The sequence below is a fragment of the Dinoponera quadriceps genome, unplaced genomic scaffold (genome assembly GCF_001313825.1).
Source record: "Dinoponera quadriceps isolate SergipeBrazil2010 unplaced genomic scaffold, ASM131382v1 scaffold8200, whole genome shotgun sequence".
In the NCBI taxonomy this organism is placed as follows: domain Eukaryota; kingdom Metazoa; phylum Arthropoda; class Insecta; order Hymenoptera; family Formicidae; genus Dinoponera; species Dinoponera quadriceps.
The window spans coordinates 12,328-33,014 of record NW_014564043.1 but is presented as its reverse complement, the minus strand read 5'-3'; the positions used below and the strand labels follow the sequence as shown (position 1 = coordinate 33,014).

Below are 20,687 nucleotides of genomic sequence, written 5' to 3'. Positions count from 1 at the left end.
ACACACACACACGTTTTTTTTTTTTTATTATGAGATTGGATTACCTCATATCCTATCAGTCATGCTAAATTCAGCAATATAATCCTCTGTACATTCTTTTCTACAATATTTTTGACAGTTGCTTAGAATTATTTTAATTATTCTCAAAAGGAAACAAAACACAAAAGGAAAAGAATTCTCTTGTAGACATAAAATGTTCAACAGCAGATTTTATTAGGTGGTTTTACATGTCCTGGAAATGAGTGAAAATTATATTTATTTGGAAAGAAAAAATCGTGGATTTTGTAAATTCTCATTTTGTTTCGCGCGGGCGCATGTGTGTATGTTTGTGTGTATGTGTGTGTGTACATATATAAATGTATGTTCTATACATGTGCGCTTTATACATTACACACATACTCATTATTAAAGCCTGGAAAACCACCTAATAGTTTATGAAGCCCAGAGGCCTGTTCGCATGAGCATGTTCTGCCTCTGACATTTGTTGTATGTACCATATTATTGTACCGCATGCCGTTCGTTGAATAAAGAAGTTTTTCTTTTATTATTGGTTTGGTTACTTTATGCCCTGTGACCTGCATGAATCATTGTTGCATGCTGAATTATTCATCATACATTATGTTTTCGCGCAACAAAAGAGTGAAGTCGGGGACTCCTATACAATTTCTTCATACGAGAGATGTTAATCCCCGATTAGTATTTACTAATATCTACTTAATTATGGGTTTGCTTTCTTTAATAATCGGCTTTTGGGGAATATGCAGTAACTCTAATTAGATTAGCGTGTCAATACATTCATCCAATTAATTTATACACATGAGAAAAAGAGACGCAACAATATGTAACAGAGGCGGAACAATAATTCTCATATAATAAACACCTCGTGTATAACGTCCTATTTTTCGAATCCGTATCTAGAATTAAGTATATATAATTGTAAGTGAAGCAACTAATACGTTTCTATTAAGCTTAGACTTATTGGATTACATTCTAGGTTTTGCAGCAGAAGGGTTCACGCATGTAATGTCTAGATCCGTCCTTGTTTTCCCTTGCCTCCTTTAGTTTGATCAACTGCGCTGCGACAAGATGAAGACTGTTTTCGTTTTTACATTTAAAACGTTATTGTAAAACCCGTATACTTCTCCATTATATTCTCTCTATTTCTATCGTAATGTTTACGTATAGGGACATTATTGTGCAAAGAATAAACAAATTTTATAGATATGTATTTATTACATAGCAAGATTGTACATGAAGCTTTAAAACCGAAAGTATCACGTTATTATTAATTTATTCCTCTTCATTATAACAATGCCCGAAAGAACAAAAGAAAAAGAATGTTGATCTCAAAACGGGAAAGGGATAGTTTAATAATTTCGTACAGTTTATACACAGATATAATCGCTATAATACGACAGGCATAAAGTCAGAAACCTTCCTTTTTCTATTAAGCACATCTATCTGCTTTAAAAGCAGATGAAATGCTATAATCTGTGCGTGAAAGAGAGAGAGAGAGAGAGAGAGAGTTAAATATTACTAATAACGTTATTCCGTAATGGCTGCAGTTATGTTTTAGCTTTATTAAATATCTTAACGAACAATGACATTTGTGGAGGCAATTGATTTCATAAAAATTTCTACAATATACGGTAGCTTTTATCTTCGGTAGTACGTAGAATGCGTCACTTTTGTACCAAATTGTACAAAAAAAAGAAAAAAGAAAGAGTTCTTTTTCCCATCCGTGTCCTTATCGTAAGATGTCTAAATTACTTACCTTCGCACTGCCGCTACATAAAGAAAAAAAAACAAAATAATATTTGTATACCTAACGTGATAATTTCCAAAACCCAACACATATATAAACTGATAACTATGAATATGTAAAGCTGACTTTTTACATGTACTGTTCATACGAAAAATGGATTTTTTCTAAACGAAGCAATTTTATTACACTATTTATTAGGAATACAGAAATCTGAGATGCGTGTAGAAAATGCGGAAATTTAAAAATCCGCGAAAATGCCATTGCGGAACAGAATTTTAAGCAGCATGAGAAACACACGCTCGCGCGCGCGCGCGCGCGCGCACACGCACACACACACACACACACATGTATGTATGTATGTATGTATGTATAACGTATAAGAGATTCCGAAATATTCGTCTCATATTTCACAATGCTACACAAAAAATTGAAAAAAAGACAGAATGCGATTTCGTTGTCGCGAATCAATGAGGAGATGAAGAAGACGTGTAATTAGAGAAATTCAAATTATTTCGTTCGTCACACAGGATATTCACGAATGCAATATGATCCCCTACATCCGTAGTAACACGCGCGAATATTTGTGACGGATGTAGGACATCAATTGTCAAAGGCCTATTTTAAGAAAGTGTCCTAGACAATATATTCATATTTAATGATGTTAAGTGGAAAAGCATTACATAATATTGGCTTGTTATAGATGTGCCATTAGTATTGTACACACCGCGAAATTATTGTCTCACATATACGCAATTCCCTCTGCAGACATTGACAAAGTAACGATTTATAATGGGTACTAAATGGTCGATTACATTTTTATACAACATCATTGTGTATATCATCGGTAGCTGTGTTATATTATTACCGTTTCGACATCGTATATTTGAACAATGAGAGCGCGTAGAAAAAAAGACGATACCACTAATTGGCTGACAAAATGGGTCTCATTTGGCACTGCAGAATTTTAGAAACTTTAGGACCAATATTGTTAATCCCATACTATATATAATGTTGTTTAGGCTAATGTAAGACATTATTTTCTAGCTCAAATTCACACATGTATCCGATAATTAATTTAGTCGGCATATTATTAATGTTAATTATCACTTACTGCATACAACGGGGGCGGACACACCCCACTTTACTCGTAAAGTTTGTACTTTCATATAGATAGATCTCTAAAATGATAGATATAAATTTACCGGTTATTCATGACGTTAAAGATCAAAGTAGCGTGTACACCTCATCAAGGACTGAATGTCGCGAAGGATAGGAGAAAAATTATTATACAAGAGATAAGCAATGTAAAAAGAAATTATCGTACTACATGGCAGTATCGCAAATAGCGTACCTTATTGTTTCACATGTGTATTTTATTTTCATAATATATTAGTTTTATTTTCGATATTATTCGCTGTTCTGTAAAATATATTACGCAAGTACACAGATGCTTTTGATAATATTCAACATAAATTCACCGTTTGACTGGCACAGTTTTCAACATGTATTATTATTTTCGATGCTATTCTTAGTATGAATACTCTGGTGTGAGAAAGTCTCAGTGTCCAAACATACATACTTTTTCATGTCATTATATGTGTACGCGCAAATGTATAATAATCAAAATCTATTAACATTTATTTCACGGAAATTTAAGGTGCAAAGTGCAATGATTCTGGTGTACATTAAAAGTTATTAAACACTTTTAGAAATTTCTCTGCAATAATTCTTATATAGTAGTGCAATTTACCATAAGCGATGATTAAGAAAAATAAAATATACATAACATGTAATATTGTTAATTATTTTTTGCCGACGCAGTCATATATAAATTCCAAATAAATTATATAAAAAAAAAACTGAATTTCCAGATGACTTATGCATTAAATAAATAATAATAATAATAGTTATTTACACATATGGCGACTCTATTAACACTACGTTACTGATAGGTAAGCTTACATAAATTTTATGATTATAGTGTGTGATTTATAAAGTGAGATAAAATTAAATGCAAATTGTTTTTATTAATTGTAACTTATATGAAGAATAAAAGATTTATTATATTATTAAAGTTACATGCAACTCTTCCATTTTATTTTCACCTATTTCTGCATCTTTTTACTTAAGATATCTGTATGTTAAGATATCTATATGTACACGAAGATAAAAGCATGCACACATATACTATCTTAAAATTAATAAAAATATATTTATACATATGTATACAGTATTGGTATAAATCACAAGTTCTTAAATGATAAATAAATATTACAGAATAAACATATAATGTTAAGATATATTGAAACAGATCAAGTATGATTCCCTTAAGGCATACTTGCTATTGTCTTTAAGGGTTGATCAAGATATTGAGCCAATGCCTGTGCTTTTTCCCGCAACAATCCAAATCCTACATTTTCTTTTGCATACAAACATAACAATAAGTTGGCTACTTCTGTGATAACAACTTTTCCTTCCTATAAGCAAAGTATAATAAATTCCTACTTATTAGCCTAATAAAATTCATTGGATATATTATTATATACATCATTACCATGCAATCCATTAGAACAAACTGTAACTCATCTTCCTTAAAGGCATTTCTCCCATTTTTTTCATAAACAGTCCAAATGTTACTGGTAATGGCAGCTGTCACTCTAGCATCCTTATCTCCATAGCCACTGTATGCTAATAATCCACCATCTCTGTTAAGTAATCTGTAATATTTATTGTATTAGATCAATATTAATCTTTACAAATTACAAGCACCACATTATAGAAATTATTATCAACATTATTATTAACATGTCCTGTGCCATTGGTGGGTCACGTTGAATTTTCCATTCAGGTAATAATATTTTGATTCTAAAATGAAATATAATCACATATAAAACTTACAATATCATAATGAGATGGCAATATTGTAGTGAAATATTGGCAACATTTTAATGAAATACCTTGATAATTACAAGACGCACATTATCTCACAAATAAAATTTGGTTCGTAAGAAAATAACGCGAGCCACTATGGGCCACTTTATCGGTTGCAGAGTGGACAAGTCATATAAAATTATTTCGGCAAGGAACATGTTAATCAAAAGAATATATGACACTCCTTATAGTGTAAAGCAATGCTTAGATGTGTTATAAACTTCAAGAAGAAATGCTAGATATGATAAGATGACTCATACACAAAATATCCTAGGAAAAATACTATTTCGTATATTTTTTCGTATATTTTATCGGAATTCTTACAGAGTGTTCTCCACACCTCCAGTGTTCGCTTGACTGAGAACCTGCGTGAGAGCTTTCGGCTTCAACATATTTTCGCTGTGTCGCTCCCAATTTTCAATATTTCGTCAATCGAACACTATTTATTGATTTATTCTACATATACACAAATCTGTATTACTGTAAAAATTTACTTCTATCTCGTCTTCCTTGAGTGCGATGTAAGCTGTTATCGTTAATTTAGGCCGGTATTCATAGTCGAATCTTAAGCCAGTGGCACACGATGCTTGTTTTCGTGCTGGATTGCTTGCTAGATAGCAATACTGCGTTCTGATTGATGTATTTTCAAAAATGGATGACAATACACCAATCAAAATGCAGTATTTTCATCCAGCAAACAATTCAGCATGAAAACAAGCATCGTGTGCCGCTGGCTTAAGATCGTTTTATGGCTCTTATGCATAGGACGCAGCAACGGAAATTCGCCGTAGTAGCCAATAAATTTTTAATTCTTATGAAAAAACAGCATGTTAATTGGTTACCGCGTAAGCTTCCGCCGCGCGGCAAGCATTGCCGCGTCCTGTGTGCAGGAACTATTAGTGTCGGTCTACAATAATATCAGCTCACAATAAGTATTTTAAGACTTAAGCCTTAAGAAATTGACCAATCACAGTCGATGTGAAGAGAATAACTGTGATTAGTCAATTTCTTGTGACTTAAGTTTAAAATACCTATTATCTATTAGTTAAATATCTATTGTGAACCAACACTAAAGCCGGCGGCACACGGTGCTTGTTTTCGTTTGAATTGCTCACTGAAGAGAAACACTGTGTTATGGTTGATGTATTTCCATCCATTTTCGGAAATGCACCAATCAGAACACAGCTACATTTCCATCTAGCAAGCGATCCAGCGCGGAACGCAACCACCATGTACCGCTGACTTTATTTCTCATAAACATACTCCTACTGCTCGCTGTAGACTACGCATAAAGCCCTTATCAGACTACAGGTTGGGGATTGAGATTGAATTGAATTTGGCCAATCAATACAAAGTTAACTGATCTGAAGTTTAGTGAAATTTAGTGAACTTTGCGCAGATTGGTCAAATTTCAATTCAATTTCAATCCTCAATCCGTAAACTGATACCGGCTTAAGCAGCCCGCAACCGTAACTGAGCGAAGAGAAGAAGAAAAAGAGAGAGGGAACACGTGTACCACACTTATATACACGGTTGTTATTTAATTCATAAAGAACGATGACGTTAAAGCAATATAACGTATTAAAGAGAAAACGAAAGCAGGAAAACAATGATGTACAAGTAGTGCCCGCAAAGAAAATATCAGATGAACTAGTTACTACAAAGGTAAATAAATCAACTAATTGAGCTTAGTACATATGAAAGAAAAAGGCCTTCTTTTTGAATTTAATAAAATTTAACAATGTTTTATTTTTCGATACTTATAATATGAATATAAAAATTAATATTATTTAATTACATATAATAAATATGTAATTACATATAATAGATATATTTTGGGTTAAACATACGATCGATTTCCTAACCTTACAAAATATCATTTCAAGATTTTAGCAAAAAGTAATGTTTCTGTATATTTATGCATAGCCCAAATGGATCAACAGGCATCGAGTATTGATATTTGCTACTCGAGGAATCAATCACAGGCATCGGCATCTTATGGAAGACTTGAAGACACTTATGCCACATCATCGACCCGAATGCAAAATGGAACGCACCAAGACTCTACAAGTGGTAAATGAAATGTGCGAGATGAAAAATTGCAATAAAGCCATTCTTTTTGAAGGTCGGCTTAAGCGAGATCTTTATATGTGGATTGCTAATGTATCTGCTGGTCCAAGTGTAAAATTTCTTGTGGAGAATAGTATGTATATTTCATCTATTTTCATTGAAATTTGTACAGCAGAATTGAAGAATAATTGTATCTAACACATATTATAGTTTACACAATGGGAGAACTGAAGTTGACTGGAAACTGTTTGAAGGGATCTCGACCACTGCTCTCATTTGATGAATCTTTTATTAAACATACACATTACAGCCTTTTGAAGGAACTTTTAACTCAAATATTTGGTGTGCCATATCATCATCCTAAAAGCCAGCCATTCTATGATCATGTGTATATATTTAGTATTCTAGACCACAGGATATGGTTCCGGAATTTTCAAATTTTAACTGAAGATGGTGCGTTAGCTGAAATTGGGCCAAGATTTGTATTAAATCCAGTTAAGATATTTGCCAAAAGTTTCAATGGCGATATTCTGTGGGATAATCCCAATTATGTTTCTCCTGCCAAGGTATTGTAAAAGAATCTAATTTCATATCTCAAAAATAAATTTATAGTCAAGTTATTTTTCTTTTCTCTCTCTCTCTCTCTCTCTCTCTCTCTCTCTTTCTTTCTCTCTCTCTTTCTTTCTTTCTTTCTTTCTTTCTTTCTTTCTTTCTTTCTTTCTTTCTTTCTTTCTTTCTTTCTTTCTTTCTTTCTTTCTTTCTTTCTTTCTTTCTTTCTTTCTTTCTTTCTTTCTTTCTTTCTTTCTTTCTTTCTTTCTTTCTTTCTTTCTTTCTTTCTTTCTTTCTTTCTTTCTTTCTTTCTTTCTTTCTTTCTTTCTTTCTTTCTTTCTTTCTTTCTTTCTTTCTTTCTTTCTTTCTTTCTTTCTTTCTTTCTTTCTTTCTTTCTTTCTTTCTTTCTTTCTTTCTTTCTTTCTTTCTTTCTTTCTTTCTTTCTTTCTTTCTTTCTTTCTTTCTTTCTTTCTTTCTTTCTTTCTTTCTTTCTTTCTTTCTTTCTTTCTTTCTTTCTTTCTTTCTTTCTTTCTTTCTTTCTTTCTTTCTTTCTTTCTTTCTTTCTTTCTTTCTTTCTTTCTTTCTTTCTTTCTTTCTTTCTTTCTTTCTTTCTTTCTTTCTTTCTTTCTTTCTTTCTTTCTTTCTTTCTTTCTTTCTTTCTTTCTTTCTTTCTTTCTTTCTTTCTTTCTTTCTTTCTTTCTTTCTTTCTTTCTTTCTTTCTTTCTTTCTTTCTTTCTCAATATCGTACCTATTATAATTTATGATATACAATTATAATTTATGAACTTTTAGTATCGGCAATCATTGACAAAAAAAGCAGCTGGAAAATATATAAACAGAATAGAGCAAAAAATGGCACGAGAAGCAAGTAAACCTGAACAATCTTATGCTCTTAATCCTACAGACGAAATATTTAAGGGCGAATTATTAAAGAAAGCACTGGAAGTGCAAGAAAAGTTTGAAGCATTAAATGGAAATGAAGAAATTACAAGTGATAAAGTAAAACGGGTGAAGAAACCTGTGACTGAAAAGAAGAAAGCGGTTGTGAAAAAGAAACCGGTTGTAAAAAAGAAAACAATTAAGAAAAAGGAAGTAGTTTTAAAGAAGAAAGTAAAATCGTCATAAAAATATGTATATGCGATGAAAAGATACATTTTATAAAATTTCTGCTAAAATTTTAATTCATATAATAAATAATAGACATAACCCATATTCTGACCTCTTTTTTATTGATAAAGGTACTTCTAAAAGTAGATTAGAAACCTAGTACTAGGTCTGTTCGTTTTCGCTGCACCGCTGAACTAGTGCAATTAGCTGAAGTGAGAAAACGTATATTTGTCTCGCTTCAACTTATTGCACTAGTTCAGTGGTGCAGCGAAAACGAACAGACTTACTGATTGGCCGAGAAGTAGGAATGAGCAAAATTATCAATATTTTTCCAAACATCGATGTTCGCTCATTGAGGATGCGTCGTACGAGTTTGTCGGGTATACCGATTGACTATCGGATAGAGGATTTTTAGAGTTCCTAACATTTTCTCTAGATGTAATATCATCCTCAAGGAGCGAACGTAGATGTTTTTTAAACATTAATGATTTTGCCCATCTCTACTAAGAAGCCACATTTAAGATACTTTTATCGATAAAATATAGTTCAAAATACAGACCATTATGTTTATAATCGCTTCTCTCTTTAAATAAATAGGATCTCTTAAAATATAGAGGACCTCGTCGATGCTGTAGGTGTTCTTTAAAATATGCACCCTAACACTATTGAACGAACTCTATTCAAAGATAGAGGATGTGTATCCATTGCCCACATTGCTATTGGACACAGTCTAATCACAAGTCGCTGTTTCAAGAGAAGGTTTTCTAGGAATGTCTCTAGACACACAGTGCTGTGGTTGGCTATATCCAATTGCAACATAGGTAATTCAAGCGTTCCTAAAGATAGATACTGATCAATCGATAAATCGATGTTGAACTCTGTTCGTTATAAATCGATAATCCTTTTAATTATCAAGAATCCTTTTGATGTTCTTAAATATTCGTCCGTATATTATCATTTAATGGTGTTGGGGGATATCCGCAAAGTTTCCTGGAAGCAATACTGAGTGAGCGAGTGAGGGAGTCCGTCTATTATTGAGTTAAATTTGTTTACCTTGTATTACTTTTATTTCCAATATTATAACTCAATGATTGGTGAAGTAAAGCAGGTAAATTTCTTCACTATCAAGTGGTAAGATTAAACGAAAAAGCAGACGAACGTTCGTTAGCACAATATTGCGTAATAGACAATGCTCAATATTTGAAATCCAACAGATAATAAAAATTTAAAAGTTTGTTCAATGATGAAGTTGTAAAGTCAATTTCACTGTCGACTTTCAGCGATTCTCGTCGGTGTTGAATATCATTACTCATCTACAACTCTGTTACTGCAACTCTTCTTCGCGTGATTGTCAATAGTGACGTGCGATGGAATAAAGTACAAATGTTTCTCGTTGCCAACACGTTTGATATTGATACAAATAAATTATTGTTTCCTTCGTATACATATTTTAATCGCTACGTATAGCACACTTAATTTTGGCACCGCCTTGATCGCGTTACGAACGTGAAGGTCTCTCCGTTCTGTGAATCCTAAATCATCATCGATCAGCATTTTTTTCACTTTACCAAGGTGAAAACACGAAAATTTCGACATTACAAATACGCGTTATCTCCGGATAAGGCACATAGTGACGACATTGTTAATTATGTTCTTCAACTGATTGGAAACCACTTGCTAGCGAGACACAATGCACAAAGATTCTATGCGAGTGCTATGGAATATATAATATACAGAGTATTCCAGAATAACCACATATCAAGTATATCAGCGAATATCTGGTCAAACGAAACAACTTTTCGTCAAAATCCAGACCGAACGGTAATTTTTAAATGAGAGCTTGTTAAAGTTAGTCAATTAGCGTATAATCAGTTACAAAAAGGTTACAATTTACTTTTCTTGATAAGTTTCGCAACGCATCTCATATCCAATAGGAAATTGTATCTCCTGAGAATGACAAAAAAAAAAAACAAATTATCCTATTGAACACGGGATGCGTTCATAAACTTATCGAAAAAATGTTGCAACTTTTTGGTAACTGACCATAGGTCTGTTTGTTTTCGCTGCACCGCTGAACTAGTGCAATAAGTTGAAGCGAGACAAGTATGTTTTCTCACTTCAACTTATTGCACAGCGGTGCAGCGAAAACGAACAGACCTTATATTAGGTTGCGCTCGAGTGAAAAGCAGAACCATTAGATATCACGGGTCTGTTTTCTATTGTTACACTGCCTGCGTTAGTTGCACCAGTTCTTTTTTCCTCTCTCTCTTACTAAATTTCAAGAGAGAAAAAGAGAAACAGTATAAACTAATGCAATCAATGCAGTAATGGAAAATAAACTCTATATGTGAATGATGTGAACAGTTTTTTATCTCATTAAAAATTTTATTATGCAACTATGCTTATTTGAATTTATTTATTTTTTCAATACAACTTCGTACGAAAGAATCTTTTGTGATGCCTGAAAAAATGACGAGAAATAAAATAATACACATAAACAACACATAAACAATTGTATAGTGTCGTAGTGTCGTATTAACGTTTTAAAAACATTTATGTCCTTGAGAAAGGACAATAGAATATTATTTAAGGCAAATATTCGAGATGCACGCTTTGCATTTCTATGCAAAATATTTGCTTTGCGGATGAAATTTTTCTGCGCGCGCTGAAGCATTTCCGGTACATCCTAATATTTGTTATAAATAATATGAATAATGTTTTTGAACGTCATTTAAACATATTATTTTATTCTTCACTGTTCTTTCAATGGCATCGAGGTAAGAAATTCTTTCATCATATTTTATCATATAAGTTATATTCAAAATAACGATCAATTCAAATATTATGCATAGTTACGTAATAAAATATTTAATGATATATGGAAAAATATATGACGGCGATTTATAATATGGTTTTCGCAAATATTGGTAACAACGATGCAATTTCAGAAAAAACGCATACTTTCTCTGTTATGCCAACTTTCGGTTAGCAGTAATCGGGAGTAAAAAAATAGCCTAGATAATCCATGCGATATTTTGTAGTTTCGCTCTCGAGTTGCATGCAGCTTAGAAAATTCGCCAATTTTGAATTCCATCGTTAATTTGACAACTTTAAATAACTTTCATTTAAAAATTATCATTCAAATAGGATTTCGATAAATACAAAATTGTTTCATTTCATACCAGAAATCTTCCGATGCACTTCGCATGTATTCTGACACACACACACACACACACACACACACACACACACACACACACACACATGTAGTACCATTGAGAGAATACACAGCTATTTGTAAAAATTTACTTAAATTAAAACTAGCGTGCAATTATTATCGTTTTGCGACTTAACAATAATTACTTCACTTAATTCACTTCTTGCTTATTCATAAAATTGTTAAGCATGAAAGTATGTATCTCAGTATCATATCTCAGTATTTAACAACCACGCAGTTCGAGATATGTCTAAGTATATATATATACATACTTAGTCATACATACATACATATATATATATATATATATATATATGTTCTCTCATATATGTGTGTGTGTGTGTATATATGTGTATATATAAAGTGTGTGTGTGTGTATGTGTGTGGATATATATAGATTGTGCACACACACACACACACACACACACACACACACACACACACACACACACACACACACACACACACACACACACACACACACACACACACACACAACCATCATGTGTGTCAACAGATTTGTATTTCGATCATAACTACAATTGATTTTGCTCCGCAGGTCTCGTGCGGGTTTAGCGTTTTCTATGTATGACTGTCGCAATATGGCAAAGAAGATGCGAAAAGGGCGCGTGCAAATTTCCAACATTAAAGAAATATAGCAATTATTAAATGATATGGTGTAGAGCGAGAATTCATGGGAACATAGTATAACACATATATAGTACGCGTTGAACTGCCGGATGCGATAAGTTATTAAAACAAAAATAAGCGAGAATGCGAGAATTCTTTACTACTTATATCGTTGTGCAATGTAGCCGCTGCGGTTTGCAGGTGTGTAAAAATCGATAAAATGCAGAATTATATTGATCGTTTGAATAACCAACACGAAGCAACGAACGTAAATTACGTATGCCCATTCGCATGCCATTCGTTCAAGAATATTCATGCGCTCGTGTCAGCAAGCTATGAAATACTAAGAATTTAATTCTTCTTCTTCTTTCTATTGCAATTTTTCCATTCGACGTAAATCTTTTAGAAAAATCTCACTTCGTAGACTCCTGCGTTTCTCAAATTTATCTCAAGTGTAACTCCGGTTTGTCCGTAAAGAAATTTAGAGGAACAAGAGTATCATGCGTCTCGTAAAATTCCCTAAAAAAATGTGTATTGCTATAGTACCTTGTCTGAAACCACTATAAAAAGTTTATGCTTGCGTTCGATTTCTTTTTTTTCTTTTTGCAGTAAAGCCCTATTTTAGATATAAGCGAAGGCATAACAAACGTCAATAACGTTGCAGGAATATATTTCCTTCCGATTTATGATAGATATAAGAATGAAAAATGGTGAACACTTCGTCCGCGAAATCGTAAAGTACAGGTTGCTTCAGATTACCGTCATGTAATCCTAACTTTATCCATTTTATGATGCGTTTGACAAAAAGATGACTTAATTAAAAAATGTCAAGATGCACAAAATAAAAATTTCTCGACCATCTCTCTCTCTCTCGCTCCCTTCTTCTCCCTCTCTTTCTTTCTTTCTCTCCCCCTTCCTTTTCCCTCTCTCTACATCTAAAAACTGTGAAAATATTAATTCACTCTATTATAAGTCTATTTAATTAAGTACAAAAGATTTTTCATATTTCATCAACATTCTCTGTTTCTTTTTTCACACATTTCAGCATAAAGCATATATAAGATATACGCAAATAATTTGTATATATGATACATAGACAATATATAGTGACTCTGCGCTTAGCACACATTCAAATTGTTTTCTTTCTTCATTTTTTTAATATATATATTTAACTAAGATCTCGTTACTCGAGAGAGAAACCGCTTACATTTTCGGACAAATAAGTTAGACTATCAAACTTTCTCTCGATCCTTTATATTTGCGCTCGCTCGCTAGCGCAAAGTGTCACGCGTTCTACACGTTTATTTTCGTCCCATTCGACGTATCATAAAAAAAAAAAAAAAAAAGAGAAAAACTTAACAAACGCTCGCGAATGCTAATATTTACATAAACTGGATGTGTAATATGGTGATGATACAATTCGGTTATGTAAAACTACAGCCATTATTAATCAGAGTAAATTTATACCCTTAAGCCAGTATTGGATGATAATGTTTTTTTATGTATCTGCCCCGGTATCTCAACGCGAAATGCATCACGATCGTCGATGATCTTATTATCGTGACACGCACACTTGAGCGGTCCATTATTATTGAAATGTTGCAATTAATCGTGAATTTCGAACATCTACGCCCTGTAATCAACGCTCTCATTAAAATCCGAAAGAAACGAAAGTAACAAAAGCTAAGATTTAATATGCGAACGTTAGCGTAGGTCAACTGACTTTTGCACTCGTATGCAGAGATGTTGGAAAGGAGACTTGACCGCATAGAAATTGTAGTGGAAAAGATATACAACCGAAAGTAGCACACGTTTGCGCTGCATGTTTCGGCTAGCTTCGAATAGTAGCGTATATGTTATCCCTTACGTACGTTATCCCTTCCACTACAATTTTTTTGTGGCAGTCTCCTTTCTGGCGTCCCTACTAGTGTGTCATGTATAAGTATGTGGAATTATATGCCTAGCGTCCGCGCATGTTGTGTGAGTATGTGTATGTGTCAAACCTTCTTCCTGATTTCTTATTGCCTAACATCTTGGAAAAAAAGAAACAGTACCGAGTCGATTCGCATTAGCTTTTGGTACTCCCCGATCTTTACGTGACAAATGAGCCAATTAAGAACATTGTCCTGCGAGATTTCAGAACGCAATCGGGGCTGCTTAATCGGTGAGGGAGATCTGAGCAAATCCTATTAATGCCTTGTCATCTGGTATTTCGTTTGCTGCATAACCGGAATTCTGTAAGAAGAAAATGATATTAAAACCCGCTGATAACATTTCAAATCGTACAATTACGTCAAACAAAGTAAAAGGAATTTGTGGAAAGTCGGTAAAACTGAACTACTTACTACAGATATAGGAATTGAATATCTTTTTGTAAGCTATTTATATTGCATATTGACAGTAAAAATATATTTATGAAATATTAACATATGAAACCGCTGCATCTCGCGATGTATATTGTGATTTTGTAGATGTAACTCAAAAACGAAGAAAAATATCAAGATATTTTTTTAAATTAAAGAGTAATTAAATTTTCTACAAATTTAACACAGCACTATTGAAAAAATGTTGTTTATTTAAATTCTATTGTAATATAAATTATTTCATTTCTGTAATATTTTTGTTTTTTTTGTTAATTTTCGTAGAATATATTTTTTTCTTTTAGTTCAATCTATAAGAAAAAGCTTTTGAAATGTAGCGCTGTTTATCTCTATCTATTAAAAATGTCAATTGGATCACTTATAATCCTTGCAAAACCACAATATACACAGCAGGATAGATCGGGCTGTAGTAGCTCTACATATTAATATTTTTAAATTCTCCAGTACATTTTTTAAAATATATTACTAATACATAGTATGAACAACATAAAAGAATTTGGTATTAATTTTTATATCCGTAGTAACGAGTTAAATTTTATCGACTTTTCACAAAATCAAATTCTTCTACCTCCCTTAAGTCTATCGGCAAATATGTTTGTGAATAAAAAGAATTTACTCAATCAAAAATAAATATTAAATATTTGTATTTCAAAACGCAATAATTACTTCCGAAATAAAGAAAAATATTACAAGCGCTTTAATCACGTAGTTGTTCACGAGTTCTCTTCGTTAGTAACTTTTAGATGTTAAATTTTACATATTATGCATAAATTTACTTATTTTGCGTTTAGTAAAATTCAATAAAATGTACAACATGAGATATGACACTTACCAAGGAAAATGTCACTGTCCGCAGTTGTCCTGCACTTTCTATCAACTTTTTCAGATTCGCCGCTATTACCACAACGTCCTTACCATCGACTAAACCTGCGGCGACCAACTCAGCCGCGATCCCTTGCGCGGAATCCACTCCGACAGTGAATTCGAACCTAATATCGTTAAGTTCCCGTCTCTCGTTTCTATAAAAAACAAACATACCCTCTTAACACATAAACATTGCGTTAATTATTCACCTCTATTTAAAATATAACGATCGTTAGTTTTTTGTGGGAATAAAATATAGGGAGTAAATAATCCCATCCCAAACATAATGACGTTTTAACTTCTTCAGACACAAATTTATTAAAGTCGGAAAAAACTGCTTTGATTTTAACAAAATTTTTTTGTAGTATTTCTTACATGGAATCTAGCAGAAAAGAAAATGTAAAAGAAAAATCATTTTTCGAAATTTTTCACAATCATTTCAAGGTTAACTTCATTTTCTCAAATGAAATTATATAGTTTTTTTTAAATATAAATGGATTCCTCTATTCATTCTACGTATAAAAATATTAAGATAAGATAAGATCATTGAAAAGTGAATTTCAAGATATCTCCTTTCACATTTTGCTATTTTTCAATATAAAGTATAAAATATCCTATAAAGTATTCACTTTTCGATAATACCACTTTAAGACTTTTATATGATGTGAAATGATGGATGGAATCAATCATTATAAACAAACCTATAAAGAAACCTTTAAAAAAATTCGCATTTTGACAATGTATCGATGCATCAATGTGCAATGATCAATAATCGATTTTTCTCGTATTACTATGTAGAAAAGTGTTAAGGTAATATTATTGAAAAGTGAATATTTTATGAGATATTTCACATTTTTTGTATTAAAAAATATCAGAATATAAAGTAATATCTCGAGAAGTATTCACTTTTCGATAATTTTACTCTAGTGTTTTTATATGCAAAACGAACGGAAGAATTGATTTGTGTTAAAAAAAAAAAACTATATGATTTCGTGAAAAAAAGATGGCTTTAAAATGACCTTGAAAAAATTCGAAAAAAGTTTCTTTTTTTACACTGCCAGATTCCACATAAAAAATGCTACGAAAAAATCTTGTTATGTTTCTTCATATTTTCTACCATTTAGCATTTATTTTAAATGACACTTTTTTTGAGATATTCGGTATGTATCAGTATCCCTGAAAAGTTCAATGACGTCAGAAACGTTTATTTCTGACATCATTAGTACATCATGTTTGCTGGAATAGGACGATAAAAAGCTGACTCAGATTTGTTTTCAAAAATAAATTGAGTTTTTTGTGTGTTTTTAAAAATATATTCAATAACGGAGTCATAATTCTGAACTTGGCTTGAACGAACGGATTCATAATGACGATTTCACGTACCGTAATCGGAGTACCAGATTGATAGGAACATTTGGTTCAGCAGCTTGTATCACGAGTTGACTCGGCGCTAATTTGATTTGACCCTCGTACTCCTCGTTCTCGCCAGCTTCTTCGTCGCTACTAGCTTTCTCGATGGTATTGACCGGTAACGCCTCTTTGGCGGCTTCCTCACCGCTGGATGCGCCACTGTCTTCTTCTTCCGACGACCAGACCCATTCTCCGGTCACCGTCCGGTGCAAGCGACCTGACGTACCAGGTTGTCTTTTCGATGCCTGCAAGGAAATAATGAGATTTTTTTAACATCTAGCAATGTTAACAATAACAACACAAAATTACCATCACGATCGTTCTGCAAGTTAAAACGACGATCGAGAAAATGTTACAGGCACAGGACACTTTCTAAGTTTAATTTAATTTTAATTTTTTTTTAATTATTTAATTTTAATATATTTTAATATATTTTAATTCATTTTAATATTTTTAATATATTTAATTTCTTTTCGAGTTCAACTCGCAGAATTTCGTAATGCGCAACGCAAACGCACATAAATGTATACCTTTTGTACACGCGTTTCTAAACTAGGACCTATCGCCACTAGTGTTTGCTGCAGATACTTCTTGTCTTTGGCTTTTTTGAAAAAGGGATGCTTCAGCAGTTCGGTGGCTGTCGGTCTGAAAGAATATAAATCGTTACTTAATGATGATCTTGAGTTCGGTTCTTCCGATATTAAAATATTTGTTACTGTGACACTTGGATATTTTTATTTTCTGTTTTATTATGTGATTTTAAAAATATCTTTCTTTAATAGCATTTTAAATTCCAGAACCTAATTAAAGACAGATATTTTTTAAATCGATCGAAACATACGTTTTAGTTTGATTTAACGCATTGACCAATGCGTTACTAAATGCGTTTACTAAATATTTCTCGATTTACGCTCGCATTGACCCTTTGTTGACTTGATTTTAAAAGTCTATACACTGAATACTACAATCTTCTATATCAGCGGCTTCCGACTAGCGAAATATAACTTACAATAAAAATTCCGCGCTTACTTCTAACTGCTATAACTGTTCTGGTAAACGTTCAATAGAATGTAGGAGTACGAGAATACGATTAGAAACTACCTCTTAGTAGGATCCTTTTGTAAACAGTCGACAATCATTTTCCGGAATGTTTTCCCGTACGCCTTATATTGATCCTTATCGTCTGCGGCGGTGTCCAGAGTCGGTGGATCATTCTGCAGCGTCAACATCAGGACCTTCATCGGGGGATACTTGTGGTACGGAGCCGTGCCGCTAGCCATCTCGATGGCCGTGATGCCAAGTGACCATATATCGGCCTTGAAGTCATAGCCATGGTCCTGCACAAACAGAGACGCATATCATAATTGATTTTACAGTATACTCGTGACGGGAAGATTACCAATAATAATAACACTGATCAACGCAATAATTGTATCTTGAATCTAAACTGTTAATTCCAGTTAATTTTGTGGTGCTGATCACAAACGTAACAATTTAAAATCAATACAACTCTAATTTTTCATCATATAGTAATCAACAATCAAAAGAGAATCTGATATCTGAAACTTTCATAGTATAAAGAAAAGGGAATGTCTTCGAAATCATCTTTTTTGAAGCTAATTTTTTACTTTAAAATGATGTGCATAGCAGTCTTGTGAGAATTTATAAATGAGATGTATTTTAATTTCCTGTAGGAAGATAGAGATTATTTCTGTTTCTTCGTTATAACAGGTTTTATTACGAAACTGTCAAAAGATGCTTGATAATATAACATTTAAAGGAAATTATAGTTTTCCTAATAGTATAAAACACAAAAATAAATTATAATAAAAATATGTTCTATTGTTTTATTTTTATGTTTTTATCTTATATTATTTATTTATAAAAATTAAAGTACAGCTTATATTTCTTGAACTATAGCTAAATAATTGTCTTATTGTCGTTGTCCATTTCAATACATAAACATAAATAGAAAAAAAATTAAAATTAAAAAAAAATACAATTTGGTGCGAAATTTTTTGACCAGTATAATCTCATGAAGTCGTGCTCATGAATGTCTCACATGCTTGGCCAAAATCCGCTAAACGTGATTTGCAATCGCAGTCTTATATGTAGGAGCAGCAGCCGGTTACGTTATCGGAAAATATTTTCTTTCTGACAGACTTTTTGGAGAATTCTCAGACTATATTCCGCGACGTGTCTATGCACAAAAAATTAAAAGGCAAAGTTCTCTCTTTTCAATTCATATAATCTCACAAAATTCAAACATTTCCGTGCGGATAAAGTTGCTTATGAGAAATATGTGTGTATACAATGTGTGCGGTTCGAACGAGATTTTCTTGGTGTGACTATAAAGGTGTGTAAAACAAATAGTGATATACAAACATAAGGGCTTTTACACGCAAATTGTCGTAACCGTAAACATAAAATGTAAACTTAAGGTAACTAGTCTGTGACAATATCGTTAGAAAGGTAATGGTTATGATACAACACGAATTCGACAAACCCGTATTAAATGTTTTATAAATATGATTTACGGTATACAGCTTTGACACTATAGCAAGAGAATATGAATCAAACTTACATAATGTTTAAAAATACATAGAAAAATAATCTTTCCGTTCTTTAACGTATAATATTTTTTGCTGGGACTGCCCGTGTGTCAGGTTTGTAAATATAATTATACCGATAAAAGCATACTAATACACGTTACTAAAGAAATAATCGTAACGTCTAATTTCTCCATATTTTTTGCTATTTTATGTATTGATTATACATTTTTAAGATTATTTAACTATTATTTAACTATTTATTTAACTATTCTATTTTTAATATGTTAGCTGCCTCGTGAGTCGTATATGCCCTGCTCTCAAAACAGTTATCTTTTCAGCTGATGAAACTATTCTTGCCTTCTTTGACGCACGTTCATCAGAAGTTCATTGTTTTGATTATTCTTTTATCTCTGGTGTATTTACACCAAAATTTCGTATAGTAATGGATCCACGTTTCATCAACAGTTACAAAACGATGCAAAAATCTTGGATAACACTTGAACTTTTCAAACAACGCTTTGAAATGTTCACTCAATTTCATTTTTGATCAATTAGAATTGATCAAATAGAAATTATGAACAAACGCGGATATATCCACCTTGCAGATAGCTTTTTCATATCCAAATTTATAATATATAAACTCGTTCGATTTCTATAATCTCAACAATCTCACGTATTTTCACTCTGCAATTTTCTAACATGATATCATAGATTTTTTCAATCATTTTTGGATTTATCACCATCTCGTATATTTTCTAAGGACTCATCAAACGACTCTCATATGTTTCTCTCTTCGTTAATTAAATATAATTTATCATAAAATATGTCGTATAATTATATTATATATCGATGTCAAAATATCAAGTTGCAGTTATCATGTTATAAGGCGGAAGCGACCCACGTAACGTGATGATCATTTTTTTTCAATGTTCTTTTGAAAAGTTCAATTCCATAAATCGATTTTGCAAAGTTTGTTATAAAAATAACATTAAAAAGTTTGATATCTGATATCAACAGTACAGTATCAACAAGAAATTTCATCATAAAAATAGTTACATTCAGCAATGATTGTGAAGACAAATCACATTTACATTTAACGTTTTACGTTTCAGCAAAATACAACGCAAAATATGCTGTTATAATCATATTTTATTTGAAAATATATTATTTTCATTAAAAATATATTTTAATTTTTTGCAAATATGGTTAAG

At 32.2% G+C, this 20,687-nt stretch overlaps 4 protein-coding genes across 4 annotated transcripts in view; 2 read left to right on the top strand and 2 right to left on the bottom strand.

Moving 5' to 3' along the window:
- The window catches only part of LOC106751262 (BTB/POZ domain-containing protein KCTD5), a 6,404-nt gene extending 2,551 nt beyond the window's left edge, over positions 1-3,853 (top strand). Inside the window, exon 4 of the mRNA XM_014632122.1 lies at positions 995-3,853. Within this exon, the coding sequence (XP_014487608.1) occupies positions 995-1,024 (30 nt within the window). The 3' untranslated portion in view covers positions 1,025-3,853. The remainder of the gene's footprint in view (positions 1-994) is intronic.
- A 100-nt stretch (positions 3,854-3,953) lies between these two features.
- LOC106751263 (ragulator complex protein LAMTOR2) lies at positions 3,954-5,278 on the bottom strand. Its single transcript, XM_014632124.1, has 3 exons — positions 5,021-5,278; positions 4,320-4,482; positions 3,954-4,242 (listed from the first exon to the last, which is right to left on the bottom strand). Exons 1-3 carry the CDS (start codon positions 5,086-5,088, stop codon positions 4,093-4,095), a joined length of 381 nt encoding a protein of 126 aa, XP_014487610.1. The 5' UTR covers positions 5,089-5,278; the 3' UTR covers positions 3,954-4,092.
- Positions 5,279-5,999: 721 nt separating this feature from the next.
- LOC106751259 (ribosome biogenesis protein BRX1 homolog) lies at positions 6,000-8,582 on the top strand. Its single transcript, XM_014632114.1, has 5 exons — positions 6,000-6,361; positions 6,623-6,899; positions 6,977-7,332; positions 8,108-8,402; positions 8,554-8,582. Exons 1-5 carry the CDS (start codon positions 6,254-6,256, stop codon positions 8,580-8,582), a joined length of 1,065 nt encoding a protein of 354 aa, XP_014487600.1. The 5' UTR covers positions 6,000-6,253.
- A 4,572-nt stretch (positions 8,583-13,154) lies between these two features.
- LOC106751258 (serine/threonine-protein kinase OSR1) overlaps positions 13,155-20,687 on the bottom strand; it is a 15,726-nt gene continuing 8,193 nt past the window's right edge. The window contains exons 7-11 of the mRNA XM_014632113.1: positions 18,026-18,261; positions 17,455-17,569; positions 16,898-17,169; positions 15,483-15,669; positions 13,155-14,504 (exon numbers count right to left, since the gene is read on the bottom strand). Of these exons, the coding sequence (XP_014487599.1) occupies positions 14,427-14,504; positions 15,483-15,669; positions 16,898-17,169; positions 17,455-17,569; positions 18,026-18,261 (888 nt within the window). The 3' untranslated portion in view covers positions 13,155-14,426. The remainder of the gene's footprint in view (positions 14,505-15,482; positions 15,670-16,897; positions 17,170-17,454; positions 17,570-18,025; positions 18,262-20,687) is intronic.

What these genes read in the sequence shown, in the direction of transcription:
- LOC106751259 (XM_014632114.1), top strand. Translation starts at nt 6,254, where the DNA reads ATGACGTTAAAGCAATATAACGTATTAAAGAGAAAACGAAAGCAGGAA. An exon ending in ATGAACTAGTTACTACAAAG is followed by an intron (nt 6,362 to 6,622) that starts GTAAATAAATCA and finishes ATTTATGCATAG; the next exon opens with CCCAAATGGATCAACAGGCA. An exon ending in AAAGAAAACAATTAAGAAAA is followed by an intron (nt 8,403 to 8,553) that starts AGGAAGTAGTTT and finishes TTATTGATAAAG; the next exon opens with GTACTTCTAAAAGTAGATTA.
- LOC106751263 (XM_014632124.1), bottom strand. Translation starts at nt 5,088, where the DNA reads ATGTTGAAGCCGAAAGCTCTCACGCAGGTTCTCAGTCAAGCGAACACT. An exon ending in GGAGGTGTGGAGAACACTCT is followed by an intron (nt 4,483 to 5,020) that starts GTAAGAATTCCG and finishes TAAATATTACAG; the next exon opens with ATTACTTAACAGAGATGGTG. An exon ending in TTGTTCTAATGGATTGCATG is followed by an intron (nt 4,243 to 4,319) that starts GTAATGATGTAT and finishes CTTTGCTTATAG; the next exon opens with GAAGGAAAAGTTGTTATCAC.